This window comes from Camellia sinensis, chromosome 15 (assembly GCF_055761805.1).
Source record: "Camellia sinensis isolate YWXY chromosome 15, ASM5576180v1, whole genome shotgun sequence".
NCBI lineage: Eukaryota > Viridiplantae > Streptophyta > Magnoliopsida > Ericales > Theaceae > Camellia > Camellia sinensis.
This window is the reverse complement of record NC_138975.1, coordinates 124,985,257-125,001,706: the sequence shown is the minus strand read 5'-3', so window position 1 is coordinate 125,001,706 and position 16,450 is coordinate 124,985,257. Positions and strand designations below refer to the sequence as shown.

Below are 16,450 nucleotides of genomic sequence, written 5' to 3'. Positions count from 1 at the left end.
ATTCGAAAAAAAAAAAGAAAAGAAAAGAAAAGAAAAACAATTGTACTACATACCACTCCCCCCTAAAAAAATAGAAAAACAAAATGAAAAAATAAAATTATATTCAAAATTTAAATGCGGGCAATTTATTCAACATATGACTCACACTAACTCTAAATGTACATCCTATACTTCATGATCATGATAAAATTTTGATTAAATTTTTATCTTAGATAGAATTGTTTGAAGAAAAATACCAAGAGAGAGAGAGGGGGGACAAAAAAAGACAAAAAGAATGAAAGAAAGAAAAACGAAGTTTTAAAAACGACAACAGTAAAGACGAGCAGCCAAGGCCTTGTGGTGCTTCCTAAAGTGGAGTGAGTCTGGTTTTGGCATTCGGACAGGACTTCCCATCCCTTCACTGCACAATCTGCATATTTAATTCAAATTTCCATATTCATAACTATGATTACACAAACTAATAATAATCCCAAAAAAGTAAAAAAATAACAAAAATTAAAAATAAAAAATGTATAGATTTAGAATAGTTGGTTGTAAGTTATAATTGGGAACTTACACAGGGAAGGCAAAAGAACTAGAGCTTCCATCAGATTGATCAGTGGAGGATTCACTTGATTGGGTGGTGGTGGTGGATAATACCATTTTACTTTCTTTAGGGATTTCTTCTTCTTTTTCTTCTTCTTCTTCTTCTTCAATGATATCATTCTTCTCATCCCCTCTCCAAACACCCTTATGCAATGTGTTGTCCATTTCCAAGTTCATGTTCCATTTTCCCTTTCCCTACAACAACATAATATTACTTTTCTCTTTAACTTATTTTATTTATTTTGATAAGTAAGCATTTTGTTTCCAAAATAGAAAAACATATGCAATGATGAAACTCAATACAAGTCATTCACTAATTTTAGAATATCAACTGTCATTTTTTTTAAAATTCCCAACCAATAAATATAGTGAAAATTTTCACATATTTGACAATTGCGACCCACCTTTGTTAGACAGCTAGGATGAGAGATATGATAACCCACTTAATGTTTTTTTAACGTTTCTCATTTATTTGGAACACTACATAAATAATGTCATATGGTATTCTAGGACGACTTAATAATTTTTTCGTTGTTAAATCATTTGCCAAATTTGGTAAAATTTTCTCTACTTTTCTCGTGATAGGTCCACAAACAATATTTTATTTGGCATTGGGGGAAAAAATTAAGAAAATAATATATGTTTGCACCATTAATTAGAATAAGAATTTTAAATACTGTAACATATATATATATATATATATATATAATTTGAGTTTAGCATATATACCAAAGTGTGTAATGAACTAGAAATCAGAATATATCACTATTAGTATATTACTCTTATTTGAGTATAAGGCACAACATCAAGAGGCATTTTTTCACCTTTTTGTTATAGGAGATAGAAGGTGACTCATTTGTAGGATAAATATATCTTCCATATTCTTCATTCAACATATGATCATGGCCATGGCTTCTTGTACTACTACTGCCACTGTTGTAAGCTTTCTCCGCATGCTCACTACCATATCTAAGCTGTTTTTCAAAACAAAAAAATGAAAATAAGTGTATATTTGTTCTATTTCAAAATCAAGTTTAGTTAAAAAGTAATAAAATTCTATACATTGATAGAACAAAAAATAAAACCTTATTTGTCATAATCTAAAAAAATCAAAAAGTCAAAAAGTCACTATCCTATTTAAGTCACATCATCTTATTTAAGTCGCATCACCTCTCTACCACATCATTTCAAATCCAATCTACACCCAACTCATATTTAATAAAAAGTCAATAAGTGCACTTATTTAGATCATCCTAAACCACCCCTAAATAAAAATAGGAAAATGTTTGAGGGCCACAATTTTTGTGGCCACAATGGTTCAAAACTGTCAAAACGACGTCGTTTTGGTATGTTAGGATGTCTATGAAAAAATATTTTTAGAATTTGTGATATTGCATAATGTATAACAATTAGAAAATCAAATGTAATATATGATTAATGCAAAACATAATTATGTTAAGCATCAATGATCATCAATCCTAATTGGTTGATCATCATAGATAGTGAATGAAAAAAAAGAAAAAAAAACTGACAATAAGAGAGATCAATGAATCTCTAGCTAGTATTTTATAATTTTATAATTACAAAAATACCTTATATTTTTAATATTTCTAAAAATAAGCACAATATAATTATTTCACTATCTTTATTTTCTTAAAATTATATTTATATATCAACATAAAAATAAGAAGAAATACCAAGTATATATTTTGAGCAGATTAAATGCACACAGTCTTATTCTTGAAACCTAAGTTATAATAGAACAACTTTACTACAGTGCCAAATCCCGTCCTTAGTGTTTGAAACACAGTTAGGCGATTAAAAAATTAGATGTTGCTAACCTTGTGATTGATAGGCCTTGTTGAGCTTCGGGTCATGCTATCAACATGATTAGACACTTTTGGCTTCCCATCCTGCACCACATGAATCGCTCCATCCTCTTTGAAGGAAAAGACAATGTAATCCTCATCCGCAAAGTTTGGCCAGCTCGACTCATCGATCTCCTTCTCTTCTAACTCGATATTGTTACTTTGTGTCGAACTTGGGACTGTTTCTTTGTCTCTATCGCATTTGTTATCGCACGAAGCCATTTTGTTCATCTCATGAAAGGCTTTTTTGTTGTCACCATTAGAGTTAAACACCATGGTTCCTCTGGGAGCTTGAGCTGATGAAATGCAAAATGTATCTGGTTCTTTATCTACCTCACACCATTTTAATTAACTCAAGTAGTGTATAAGAGATAAAATGGGAATCACTTTGAGAAAATCAAAAAATAATTAAAAACATTTTTTTAAAACTAAAATGAAGAGTTGGGTTTTTGATCTTTTAAATAGGGTTCCATTTCAAGTGATAGAATTGACATCAATGAAAGATATTGTTATAATTGGCTGTACATTTTAATATATATATATATATTTAATTTTTTTTTTTTATTATCACAACCATACTATTCCATTTCAATTGCCTAAGCTAAAGAATCTTAAGCTGAGGCAACCAAAAATATATAAAAAAGAAATACACAAAAAGGTAACTTCAATAGAATTCTTCATCAAATTCAAATTTGATGAATAAAGAGCTAAAAATGAGCTCTAATCATTTCATTAAACTTGTATTAAATCAAGGGAGAGACAAACCTTTTCCCAAATCAAGAACGAACCAACTCCTTCACTAAATTTCTAACAATAATATTTCTACTCAAATTTGATAAAATTTTAAAAACAATAAGGATCGGGGATGATTGTCTTTAAAAAAAAAAAAAAAAAAAGTTAAAAACATTTTGTAGAATAAGTTTTGAATTTTTCCCCCCCAAAAAAAAAAATGATGAAAAAAAGAGTAGAGATTGAAATGTTCCACATCAGAGTTATGCTTTTAACTAAAATTTTCTTCAAAGTTAATCAAAACAATAGAGAGAGAGATTGTAAGTCTGCATGAAATTAGAACTCTGAAACTTTGTGTTGGGTTACCTAAAGGAAACTTGCATGCGAGGAAACATGTTGTCCAGTCCCTTATCATCCATGGTGTGCACATTGTTTTAGAGAGAGAGAGATAGAGATGAGAGAGGGAGGCACTTGAATGACAAGAGAAGAAGAGGTTGGAGTGATAGCGTAGAAGAGGAATGGCAAATTTGAATTTGAAAAAAACATTGCATTCATGTGGCCAAAGAGAGAGAGAGAGATTTATGGAGATAAACATGGCAACATATTAATGTTCAAAACTTTATTGCAAACAAAAAGTCAAATTTATTCATATTTCATAATAATAATAATTATTCAAAAACAATCGAAAATCTATGCACCTGAAAAATATCTCGAAAATTACCTCAAAATTGAAGTATATGCCATAGATTCAAATTTTGTGGTGGTCATAATCAAATTATTCACATTTTATTTTTGAGATAATTTTCAAGATTTTTGTTGGGTACCCAATATAAACTATTTAGAATATATCAATTACCTATTCTAATCCATAAAGTCAACATAAATTTTGTCACGCTTATTATTCATCCAGTCGACTAAAATTTTACATATAAAATTACAAGCACATCGATCGCTAGTATATATAAAAATCAAGTGCCTCTGCTTTTAATAGTGTAACAAGGTAACATTGTATCCAACAATTGCATCCATTTGGTTCGTCGAATATGTCTTGGCTAAGCAGTATCCGCGAGCTAGCCTGAACATTCCCGTGCCTCCAACGACCGGCATTTCCCTAACCTCATTTGCGATTGGATTCCGACCAATGACACTGAATGAGCTTCCATTGTAGGGACCGGTAATGAAGTTGTACGTAAGGGTCATCAGAAGGCTAAGCTCATCGTGCTGAGATGACATACCATAAATGCCCTGAGCACGGCCCATCACGGTTGAGTTTAGAGCAGGAGTGATAGTGAGCGGGTTGTCCATCATGTAGATGGATCCAAACATGGCTGCAATAGGGTTTGAGCTAGTAAAGTTGGACCGGCCGGCTACCCTAACTGCAGAAGGGTTCGGACCACCCACCGTGTCATGCATGTAGAACTCGACCTGCGTTTGCTTGAGCTTCTTGGCCTCTGTGGCTTGAGAGACCACAAGGATTGCAATGGCAAAGAAGATCAAATGTTTCATTGCCAAAGCCATGTCAAGAACTCAATTGAATTGCTTATGTTTTTTGGGTCATATATATTGAAAACAGATGCATATAAATAGAGAGTAGTGAGTTGTTTTTCGACCAAGTAATGTTTGTTTTTTCAAAGCAGTTGAAACATTGACCCCCCCTCCATGTACGGATGTTATATGTTTCCAGACTGTCAAGGACAAAAATCTCCACGTGGCAAGTCCCCATTGGTTATGGTCCATAGCAGGTGGGATTAGAAGGAAATTTTGAGGTTTTTCTAACGGAAGCTTCTTCTGCCTCATATTATTCAAATTTTCTGAATGATTTAAAAAAGACAGAAGACCAAAACAGTGAGTCAAAAGATAACACCTAAATAAATTTGAAGCTTGTATGGATGTTGCTATCGAAAATAAAATTGCCTAGAAGATTAATAAGCCTAGATTAATCACACCCTCACATAAGTCATATGCATGGCTTTGGGATGATAGAAAGTTGTTCAGATGATTTTCATAATAAAACACACATTGAAATAAAAAATGAGTTTCACATTGGATTCTATTTGGACAGGTGTCCCACTTTTGTCTTTTTTTTTTCTTTTTTTTTTTTTTAAATATACCCATAACACCTCCAAGGCAGGATCCTTAGGATTCACTCTTATAAGTCAAATTGGGAGAAGTTAGCCGATCCACTTAAACCATCGGATTTTCACTTGAGTAGTAGGAGATTCAATTAGTAAAGAGAGAAGCATACTCCCTTTACCAACTACGATAGCCCCTTGGTGGTTTATATGTGTTCTAGGGAAAAAAATTGGGAGTTCTAAATTAAGAGCTCTAATAATTTTAATTGCTGTGTGAATCCCATGTGACGTGATATTTTGGCCTTTTTTTTTTATTTTTTATTTTTTGATTTTCCATATCATTAGTGCTCTTTTAGAACTCTCAAATTAGAGGAACGTATCATTTCAGTGGGTTCTAATATGTAAAAATCTTCTATATTTCTACCACAAATGCTTGAGAGAAAGATCTTCCTATTTGCTTGAGCCTTACTAAGAAAGGTCCGTATAATTATGTACAAAGTTCATTATATATATGATTTACACATCAGAGGTGGTGTGTGTAATTGGCCATTTTCATTTTTAGATATTTGGAAGTTGGATCTGTTGTTGGCAAGCTATTATCAAACTTGTAATGCTCAATATAATTTTTTCAAACCTCAAGAAATAGTAGTGTAATTTAGTGAAATAAAAATTAATATAAGAAAAATGTTAATGACCACCCTGTAAAAATTATATAAGAATATATAAGCAGTTCATAGAAATATTTAAAAAGATGTTAAAAATGCAATAAAATTGTATATATTTTAGCATTTCCTCCACCGTGTGATATTGTTAGCACAACCCTATATTTAAAAAATAAAACATAAATAAATAAAAGAGTAAGATAAATTACACTAACTTCCCTCATGCTTTTGAAAAAAAAGACAACAAATTCTACAAATTTAGCTTAATTACATTGTACTCCCTGGAGATTTAAATTGACATATCACTTTGTTTCCTTATCATCAAATATCTGATAATCATATGAATGAAAATAATATTGTCCTATTTATACCGAAATATATATTTTATTTTAATTATCTTCCATGTGTCCACACACCACATGCATTAATCTAGTTTGCTTTACCTTTACTAAAAAGGAAATCCACATAATTATGCCAAACTTATTATGAGGCTTGTATTTTTTCCAAATCTCAAGTGTAATTTACCCTAAAAAATCAATGTTATAAAAACTAATAAATTTCATGAACTTTTGTTATTAAATAAATCGCATTTTGCCAAACAGCAACCATCTTTCTCAATCAGTTGGGTATTAGTTCACCTACTCAAATCTCAAAAATGTGATAAAATACATCAGCAAACTACATGCGGAACTTTCATATGTGAAGAAGAAAATATGTCAAAAATATGCAGCCACCGACATTTTTATAGGATTAGGCAATTATTATTTACAATTTTAGAATGGAAATGATCATAAATTCAAAGAATAGTAGTTTTAAGAACATGGTATGGGATTGGATGTAATAGAAAACTATGATAACAAATAAAAATAAATCAATTAATCTATCATCACCCGGGAAATTCAGCAGAAGTCGCTCGGTTTGCCAATTTTAATGTCCTGCTCAGCTAAAAAGCCTGTAATGGCATTTCTTTGCCAACTTTTGAAACTCCTGCATCCATCGGTAAATAATTGACGACCTTAGTTAGATTACCGGTAAAACAAATGAACAAAGTCCCTGCCAATTATGCTCATAAAAAGTAAAAAATAAAAATCATTCCACCATGCAAGATTATAGACTAAATTACGGTAAAATACGAGGCTGTGGAAAAATCCCACATGGAACTCTTAGCTCAATAAAGTATGATTAGACACGTATTCTTCACATTACACATTAGACAAATCTGTGTAATCAAGCCAATTTGATATTTTAATTACTTTGTATAACTTCAAGTGGTTGGTGGGGTAAGACTTTTTAATTTCCAAGTTTAATCACTCCCCTAAGCCAAAGTCAAGTACAATGTTTAAAATTCAATTTCTTGACCATTCAAGGCTCAAGTATGACTTGTACAACTAATTTTTCAATTTAAAAAGGTTTTAAAATAAATTTCTTGACCATTTAAGGCTCAAGTATGACTTATATAACCAATTTTTCAATTTAAAAGAAGTGTACTCAATTTTCAAGTTTGTACTAGATGTACTTTCCTTGTAAAGGTATATTTGGTGAAATATCCTTCATAAATTGTAAATATTTAATATGTCACACATGAATCACATTTATCTCAAGATCATAAAAATGCAAAGTATAGAAAGATGAACATCAAGATTTTTATAGTGGTTTGGTGACTTGCCTATATCAACTCCTGACATCCCTACCGGCATTAATCCACTTTAATCAAACGGATTTTCACTAGGGTAACCCAAAACCTTTACAATCACTCCTTCAAGGATTTTAACTAGGTACCTCTTCCACAATCATATAATGGGTTTAGGCTCACTCAAAATCACAAACTTAAAATGCTTTGCTAGACTTACAAAATCTAGAAAATGGATTTCAGGAAGGGGGCCTGATAACCTTAACCCTTAAGCCCAAAATGACTCCATGTAAGACTAGTGTGGTGTGAGATGAACAATAGTGTAAAGTCTATACTTAAGGGACAAGGATTATACCTTTCACAAGTGGATATCTTGAAAGATTCCCTAGGGGTAGGCTCTTGAAAGCACTTACTTTATGAATGAAAGCTACACACTCTTTCATATGTTAGATTTACGATCAAAATGCATATGTTGGTGTATAAGAGATGTATAAGGGTCTCTAGGTGCCTTCCTCTCATCAAAAGACCCCAAATGGGAGTGTTCGGGTATTTATGTCAAGACGTCTCCCGCTATTTTTTTCTAAAAATTTCCAAGGTATGGACAACCATACTGACTCATAGCAGTTGTTCACATCCATCAAGATGGTCAACCAAATTATAATCACTGTAGTCTACCACATTTATGAGCATAGTTGACCATACGATGAGACAGATAATCCTACTCTGTGGTCCTCTCTATGGTCATCCATGCTACACAACATGGACAAACAAGCTGAGAAACTTAGGTTTTTATGGTCTTTGTTTGTTTGTAGTAACTTGGTTCTATCCTAATTCAAAACCTTCTTCATGCCGATGAAGCTCTTCCACAACACTTAATGCATGCCGAAGAAAATCTCCCATCACTTCAAGCTTCTAAGGTGTTGTAGGTAGCCAAATGTGCTCTCTTCATAGTAGTGACTTCAGTTCTATAAGAGAGACCTATTTTGATTTGTGTGACGTCTCTAACAAATAATGCAGATGTCGAAACTAAGCATTTTATGGTGCCGGGCAAAATTAGCATCCCCACAATTTCAAGTTTATAGTAGTTTTTCTTTTTCCACAAGATGAGCATTGAAAGTATGATTGCAGGGCTATCTTTACATCAACTTCCAATGTACTTGGCAAATACCTAACTTGTTTAATCACCTTATGAATAATCTCATAATTGATTCATCCACTGATTGCTAATTTGCATTTATACGGTTCGATTGATAAGATTTTGTGAGAGAAGAAATGAAAAAGAAATGAAAAATGAGAGCTTGGGTTGGGGTCGCTCTTGTAGAAATTCCAGGTTTTATGCTCTTACAAAATCTTAGCAATCAAACACAGCATTAAGGTAAACTTGGTTTTATGTTTATGTATCAAAATAAAAAACTATTCCTTGGTGGGAATGACTAACTTATGATCAAGATGTGCCATAACTTCACCCCCTGGAAAAGCTGCCTTCGTAGTCTCACAGGCAACTTTGATTGCTTCTCTCCAAGTTCCACCAACACCCTCCACATTTGTCTGTTTAGATTGACCCAGATCTTCCATTGGCAATGAATACCCAGAAAGCAGATGGCCCACCCAAACACCACCTTTCCTGAATTTAAAAAAAAAACATGGAACTTTTTAATAACAAGAACCTTTACAACTTCAACTTAGGCATCAAAATTTGAGAATAAAATTTTTAAATGTTAATTTTATTAATTGCAATTTGAAGTTATTTTTGAACCCCCCAAACAGGACCAGGCTAGTATTCACGCATAATGAAAGCAATGCAGATATAGTTTAAGCAAAATGTTTAGTTTGTAGTGATAGCAACCATTTCAAAGAGAAAATTGAAAATATTGAACATTGACTTCAGGTGAAAAAAACACTGATGCAAACAGAATTTTCATCAGAATTTGAAACTGGCAATGGTGCCAATGGAATTTTCTTGCTTTTTTTGTGTGAGTTCTTTTTATTTATTTTTTTAGTAAGGAACTTCAGTTTGCTCGTTAATGAGGTCGTCAACTGAAACATGAGTTTTCTGTTAGGAAATAACACCAATTGAAACAAAAACAAATCTAAACGGATATAAATGTAGGAATTAGGCTGAGGACAAACCACTAGAAGCAGAGTTCTGAGTTATTAGAATCTTTTAATCTTGACTCCTTTTCACATTCAGTTGATCTAAATGGACATGGCTCAAAAGGATAGATCTATTTTATCATGACAAGTTTGATGTATTAAAATATTTCACTGTTTCCAGTCAAAACATTAACCTGATCTAAGGAATCTGTTCCATTGATGCCCTTTTAAACCATTTAGCATATTAGATAAACAAACTAATGGAATACTTGGAAGTTGGCAAATGTATAGTAACTTACAAAACAATATCCATATGCCGTGGTGCATAATGTCCACCACCAATTCCCAAGAGGATTTTGTTTTGACCATTATTCCTGCATCAGTGAATTTGAGTATAATTCTAAGTAAAAGAAATACATTTGGGGAACAGATTCTTCTATCTTATTTTGTTTCTATTTATACATGTAACATGGAAAAAGTTTACTCTGTTTTCCGAACATGTGTACTACAGCTATAGTAAAGATAAAAAATGAGTTTGACAAGCAAACTGCATTATGTTGATCGTACCTGCTCCAGTCTCCCACTGCAGCTCCTCCACCAAGCCCTAAACCTTCCCACACTAACTTCAATCACCACAACAGAAACTTTGTTAAATATTAAATAAAACAATATGGAAGAAAAATATATCAAAGAAAAACTTATATAGTCCTATAACCCATCCCAACCTTGAGGGGGGAAATGTATAATTCATGCAAACTTGTTACAGGATTTGTAGGGAGTAGAAAAAGCTAAACATGCTATGGTGAAGATGGTATAAAGTTTGAAAGAATATTTGCATTAAAACTTGGATTAATAGTTTGTGGGAAAGGTCTTGAAAGCTTAGCACACCATTTTACATCATGATTTTTCTCTTTTTTGTATTTGGTGGGGGAAAGAAATTTTCAAATATAACCCAACCAAATGGAATGCAGTGAATATGATGATAGGTCCTACTCAAACGAATTATCTAAAACTTCCCTACAATGAAAGAGGATGGAAAAGAAAGGACTGTATGGAAGCACCTGTGCAAAGCAAAGACAGCAGGTGGAAACCAAAATGAGAAATGTGAAGAATTTTTCAGCCAAACCCAACCAAGTGAAATTGCAATGATTATGATGATAGGTCCTACTTTGACAAAGTATCTAAAAGTTTCCTATAAATAAAGAGAATAGTAAATGCAGTAAGAGGAACCCAAATGACAAATTCAAAAACGACTCATTCGGTCACAAATTCAAAGTTTCCTATTATGATTAACAAGAAGATTTTGATCTCCAAAGCCAGCAAACTAACAAAAGATTTTCATATTATCCATACAAAAAGACAAAAAATTGCATGGAAAGAAATGGCACAATCCAAGAAGACAGTCATTGAAAATTGATCCACGTTCACCAACTTATATCCACTCCAGCTAATCAGGGAACGTACACATGTATATATATACATCTATAAGAAAGAAAGAAAGAAAGAAAAAGATACTCAACTAAAGCAATGGCTTGGGCAGCATCCTGCCTCTTCCAGTACTCTTCCGTACTGCCTAGAAGAAACAGAAGGAAGCAATTTGCAATGAATTAAATCATAAAAACATCCAACTGGAAATTAAGAATAACAAAGATAATTTCAGGTTTGACCTGTCTATTTGTTTAAAAACAAGCTATTGCATATCAAACATGAGGCGCAAAACAAAAAAAACTGTAAAACATAATCTTATCTTCAAAAAATTGCAAATTGTATTATTAATAAAACTGGCAGGATTTGTGAAGAGAAGTATACCGATTTCTACAAACATTGTAGGTGAATTAATTTCAGGTCCATGATGAGTCGCTTCCAATGTGACCTACACCGAGCAATACCAATAGGAAACAACCCACCCTATGTATGTGTGCTCACACATGAAAGTACACTTAAAATATAAATAAAAATATATATCTATCAAAAAAGGAAAGCCATGCAAGGTAAGGAATGATACACTGTAAAAAGATAAAAATATATGTTAATTATAATAACAGTAAAATTATTTTATAGGTAAAAAAGAGAAATGGCAGAACTCAAACGAAATTACATGCCAATCAAGGCTAAACTAAAACAAATTCTAGATAAACTCATGCTTTGGGGATATTTATGAAGTGTCATAATTACTTTCTTTTGAACTTTTGAGGCCATGTTCCAACTCTTGTAAAACGAGGTGGGCATAGAAAGTAAATGGAGAAAGGATTCAAGATTTCAAATTATTAAAAAATGGCCTTCCAAATTTCCGACAAGCAAATTTACATGAACAGAGTGCAAAACGAGATCAACTAACTCGAGAACATTAGTGGTGAGTGTCTACTAACCATATGCATGCATGCAATTTCATTTTTTCCTTCCTTGCTTGTTCAATTCACCACATTTGGGCACGTTTTGAATTTTATACTTTTTAAAACTATTTAATTGAATTTGGAAAAAAGTAGGTCACTACATTTTAGGAAATGAGGGGAAACATGGTTGAAGATGGGAGATAGTAGGGGGCCTGATAATAAAAATGAGAATTAGGTATAATTATTTGAATACTTTTAAAATGATGGAGGAGCCTAGAATCTAGTAATATAACAAAATAAGTGATAATAAAAAAGACTAACAATGTGTTACCTCAAATTCAGGAGTGAGATTATGTGCTTCAGCAATAGCCTTCAAGAGCCTCAACCACGGTCCTATTCGAGGATTAGGTGGTGCTGCCCACCCGGGCTTTCCACCTGCAGGTGGCACCTCGTCTTGCCGTAAATGAGGCACGCCTAAACCAAATGTCACACACAGAAAACATTGCACGACGACACATAATCAGTACACGTAATGCATATCACAGCAAGTAATTTGAGGAACAGTGAATCAAAACCTATCAGCATAGTTTTAGTACCAATTGGATGAACAGTAAGTGCGGGACGATTTGACGCTGCCGTGTGCTTGCTCAAAAATATGACCTCATCAACAACTTCTCCAGTCGCCTCCTCCCACCGCTTGTCCAAGTGATCCTCCCTCACAATACTCTTATCATGCTTCAGTAACCTCACTGTCCTATTCGTAAAACTCGACATATCCTATACACAAACCCATAAAAATTTAGTCCTAAACCAATATAATCATGATAAGAATTCATACATTTGTCATAAGGGGCTTTAACTATTTTACATTTTTCTTTAAATTTAAATTAAACAGATAGTATATGGAAAAACTTTATCATCAAACTACGAAAAAACGTGATTTGAACTATCTTTCCACATTCCATTTTTCCCACAAGTGTTAAAAACCAACAACACTTTCAAAAAAAGGTGATTGGTAAACACGTTTTACACTATTTATTTAATTTTGAATTTAGCAAAACTTAAAATGTTAAAAGCCCTTGTGACACCAATAACCCTTGCTATATGGGTTCAGAAACCATTCCAACATTGAACAATTCCATTTTTTGTGTACTTGGGTTGGGCCATGCTTGTTTGAAAAGACCGAGTTCCGTGGGATTAGCATAGCATTCCAGTTAGTCCGAGGATTATCAATCCTTTCGGATTATATTTCGTATTCTATGTTTGGATTGGTTTAAGATTACGAAGAGTGACGGACAAAATCCTATCAATTCTGCAATTTAAATTTGTATTCCACCATCTCTTGGATTCAATAGTCCCCACATGGGGATAGTGTGTCCGCATGGACTATTAATCTAAAAATTCCAATTTTTTTTGTTGGTTTATTAATTCAAATCTTGAAATTTAAATAATTAGTCCGAATCTTTTCTTAATCCTTCATTTTGTAACTATTAATCCGAATTCTAATTTTCTTGATCAGGATTAAGCATTTTGATACAGTGATTCCATTTTCAATATTTGAGGTGACAAAAAAACTGATTTGTGAAGTGTTGTTAAGTGACGATGAGCGGCGCAATATAAGGACTGAAGCGAGAGGAGATGCTAACCTGGAGGAGAGGACCAGGATACCAACCGGGCATCGATAGGAGGGCAGAGGCTGGGCCGATGGAGGCCGGGTCGAGGGTGGTTGCCACCACCAGCGTCACCATATCTCCGATTGTCTTGCTGAAATGCGCCCGTACAACCCTTGTGATGCTTGGTGTGTAAGGGCCAGAGGGAATGTTTCGCCTTAAAGTTAGCTGTCCAAATCCAAGTAGTGTCATCTTTCACCACTGAGATGATATTAATCTTTGCGAATTCAGAAAATAAATTTTTTGTCAAGCTGAAAAAGGGAAAATATTATATAAGGATTAGATGAAATTTTATTACCTTAAAAAAAAAAAGGGCTTAGATAGATTTTTAAATTTTTCTTTTTTTTGAAAATTAAAAATTAATTTGATAAAAATAAATATAAGATATTTTAACAATTTTAAAAATTATTTCAGTCATAATTACTTTTAAGAAAAATTGGAGAAAGATGACAAGGAAAACAAAATTTGCTACTCAATGCTATTCTCGGACAAATTCAAATTAAAAAAAAAAAAGAGTAGAGCTTCTCTCACTGGGAGATTTTTGATCAACAATGATTTATCCCACTAATTTGGAACTAATTGACCACTAATGATGTGGAAATTAAAAAAAAAAAAAAAAAAATTAAGACCAAAACATCACATCAATAAGTGGGACTCACCAATTAGTGCTCTCCTAGTACCTATGAAGCACGGGTACTCCAAAAATAGTGCCGTACACGCACCGGGTACTTACCGGGTGCGGGTACGCGTACCGGTACGGCTGCACGCGTACCAGGTACGGGAAAAACTAGTCGGGTACTTCTGCCTCAGTTGGGTACGGCTCGGGTACGGCATACGCGTTTGGTGCGTTTTGGGTACGGCGGGGGCAGAAACCAAATTTTCTGAAAAATTGAGGGATACCGGAGCAATATTAAGAAAAATTAAAAAAAAAAAAAAAGGAAAAAATGTCATCACTTTTGTTGCCCTAATCTCATCGAAGCAAAGAGAGAGGCGACTTCGACCATCTCCATCTCCCTCTTCTGTGACCCTCGAAACAGAGATCGACCCTCACCCTCATCTTCGACCCTCACCCTCGTCTGCGACTTCGACACAGCAGAGATCGATTTCGACCCTCACTCACCCTCGTCTGCGACTTCGAAACAGCAGAGATCGATCGACTTCGAAACACCAGAGATCGACTTCGAAACAGCAGAGATCGTCTTCGACTTCGACCCAGAGATTCGACCCTTGTCTTCGACTTCGACTTCGACCCAGTTATCGACTTCGACCCTCGACCCTCGACTTCGACGCAGGTATATCACTTCATCTGTATTTATTTATTTATTTTTCTTGTTTCTTCTTTAGTTATTAATACTGAAAATGCTAATAAATAATCATAAATGGTAATAATCATAAATATTATTATTAGTTATTAATAATAAAAAATTACATCATCTTTATTTATTTATTTTTTTTTCTTGTTTCTTCTTTAGTTATTAATACTGAAAATGCTAATAAATATTAGAGATGAAAATGCTAATAATCATAAATGGTAATAATCATAAATATTATTATTAGTTATTAATAATAAAAAATTAGAGATGAAAATGCAGGTTTGTAGGTTATTAATATTATTATTAGTTATTTTTTTATTTAACTTCAATTTGTAGGTTAGATCTTTTAACCATAATTATAAAAAATAAAAAAATATCGGCGTACCGCAGCCGTACCCGTACCCTACTTTTTTGGGATTTTGCCGTATCGCCGTACCCGTACCCGTACCCGTACCGTACTCGTACCCGCACCCGTGCTTCATTGCCTAGTACTCTTAAATTAGTGGTCTCAAACATTTTTCATTTTTGATGGTACTCCAACGACATTCTAACAACCCTTTTAACACTTTTAAAGTGTAGAACTAGAGTATAAATCTACAGTTTTAGAGTGTAAATTTAAACTTTTTATTTCTGCAATATGGGTTTTTGAGAATTTTCTTCTCCGATTTCGACATAAATTTTTAGATTTTTGACACCCACAATAGCTCATTCCTCTCTCAAACCTTCTCTCATATCATTGTGGGTGTGTTTTCTTCTCAATGCTAACTTCTAGTAGTGTCTGAAGTCCAGCGACGACAGTGACAGAGTTGGGCAACAACAACAGGGACGACATTAATGGAGACGAATGGCTTTTTCAAGCAGATCTTGCTTGGTTTGATACATATCTGACTTTTCAAACCACATCTTTGAGAAGATCAGTAATTTTTCTTAAATTGTAACTGGTTTTTTGGTGGATTTTTTATTTATTTATTTATTTATTCCCCTTTTGTTGTTTGGTTGAGATGGCCTTTAGGGTCTTGTTTATATCATGCATTTACAAAGACAAAACTGCCCTTCTTTTATTGTCTTTCTCTTTATCTCTTCTACAACTCCATCTAGCTAGCACCCCTAGCCTATCTTCTTGTTGGGATCGGGGATCCCTCACAAGACCTCCAGAATTCATTTCCATACATAAATCCATTGACACTGAAGAAGCATTATATTTAACGTAGTTTGACCCAATGCCTACATTCACAAGAGAGTAACCAAAGTTTTACTATTAATGGAGATTACAAAGATATTACAACGGAGGATGAGAGAATCCACATCCTCACACAACTCCTTCTCTCACCTAGAAGGAACTTCTCTCTGCCTAACTTTTTCTCATTTTTTTTTCTCTCTCTCTCTCTTGGCTCATGGTTCAACTCACTTACTTAGCTCTTTTCTTATCCTTTCTGTTTATACACAATGATAGAGGGTAAAGATCTTGGCTAGCCTTGCACATGGCCAGTTGTT

The 16,450-nt window shown here is 33.5% G+C and overlaps 2 protein-coding genes and 1 pseudogene across 7 annotated transcripts; all 3 read right to left on the bottom strand.

Moving 5' to 3' along the window:
* Positions 1 to 175: 175 nt before the first annotated feature.
* Positions 176 to 2,792, bottom strand: LOC145813267 (protein BREAKING OF ASYMMETRY IN THE STOMATAL LINEAGE-like). The gene is made up of 4 exons (XM_082908549.1): positions 2,427 to 2,792; positions 1,410 to 1,559; positions 557 to 780; positions 176 to 409 (listed from the first exon to the last, which is right to left on the bottom strand). The coding sequence occupies exons 1-4, from the start codon at positions 2,727 to 2,729 to the stop codon at positions 298 to 300; spliced, it is 789 nt and encodes a 262-aa protein (XP_082764675.1). The 5' UTR covers positions 2,730 to 2,792; the 3' UTR covers positions 176 to 297.
* Positions 2,793 to 4,056: 1,264 nt separating this feature from the next.
* LOC114263077 (dirigent protein 22 pseudogene) lies at positions 4,057 to 6,515 on the bottom strand (annotated as a pseudogene). The gene has a single exon (XR_014356699.1). The product of XR_014356699.1 is annotated as a dirigent protein 22 pseudogene (transcript).
* A 115-nt stretch (positions 6,516 to 6,630) lies between these two features.
* On the bottom strand, positions 6,631 to 13,943 carry LOC114320565 (D-aminoacyl-tRNA deacylase). 5 transcript variants are annotated; one of them, XM_082909090.1, is made up of 9 exons: positions 13,620 to 13,936; positions 12,570 to 12,750; positions 12,305 to 12,447; positions 11,450 to 11,513; positions 11,161 to 11,213; positions 10,208 to 10,263; positions 9,940 to 10,014; positions 8,985 to 9,170; positions 6,631 to 6,969 (listed from the first exon to the last, which is right to left on the bottom strand). In XM_082909090.1, the coding sequence occupies exons 1-9, from the start codon at positions 13,833 to 13,835 to the stop codon at positions 6,942 to 6,944; spliced, it is 1,002 nt and encodes a 333-aa protein (XP_082765216.1). In that variant the 5' UTR covers positions 13,836 to 13,936; the 3' UTR covers positions 6,631 to 6,941. The 5 variants fall into 5 exon arrangements, with proteins under 5 accessions (XP_082765216.1, XP_082765215.1, XP_082765217.1 ...); XM_082909089.1 differs by having other exon boundaries at positions 6,631 to 6,903; XM_082909091.1 differs by lacking the exon at positions 9,940 to 10,014 and having other exon boundaries at positions 6,631 to 6,903.
* Between the last annotated feature and the right edge of the window lie 2,507 nt (positions 13,944 to 16,450).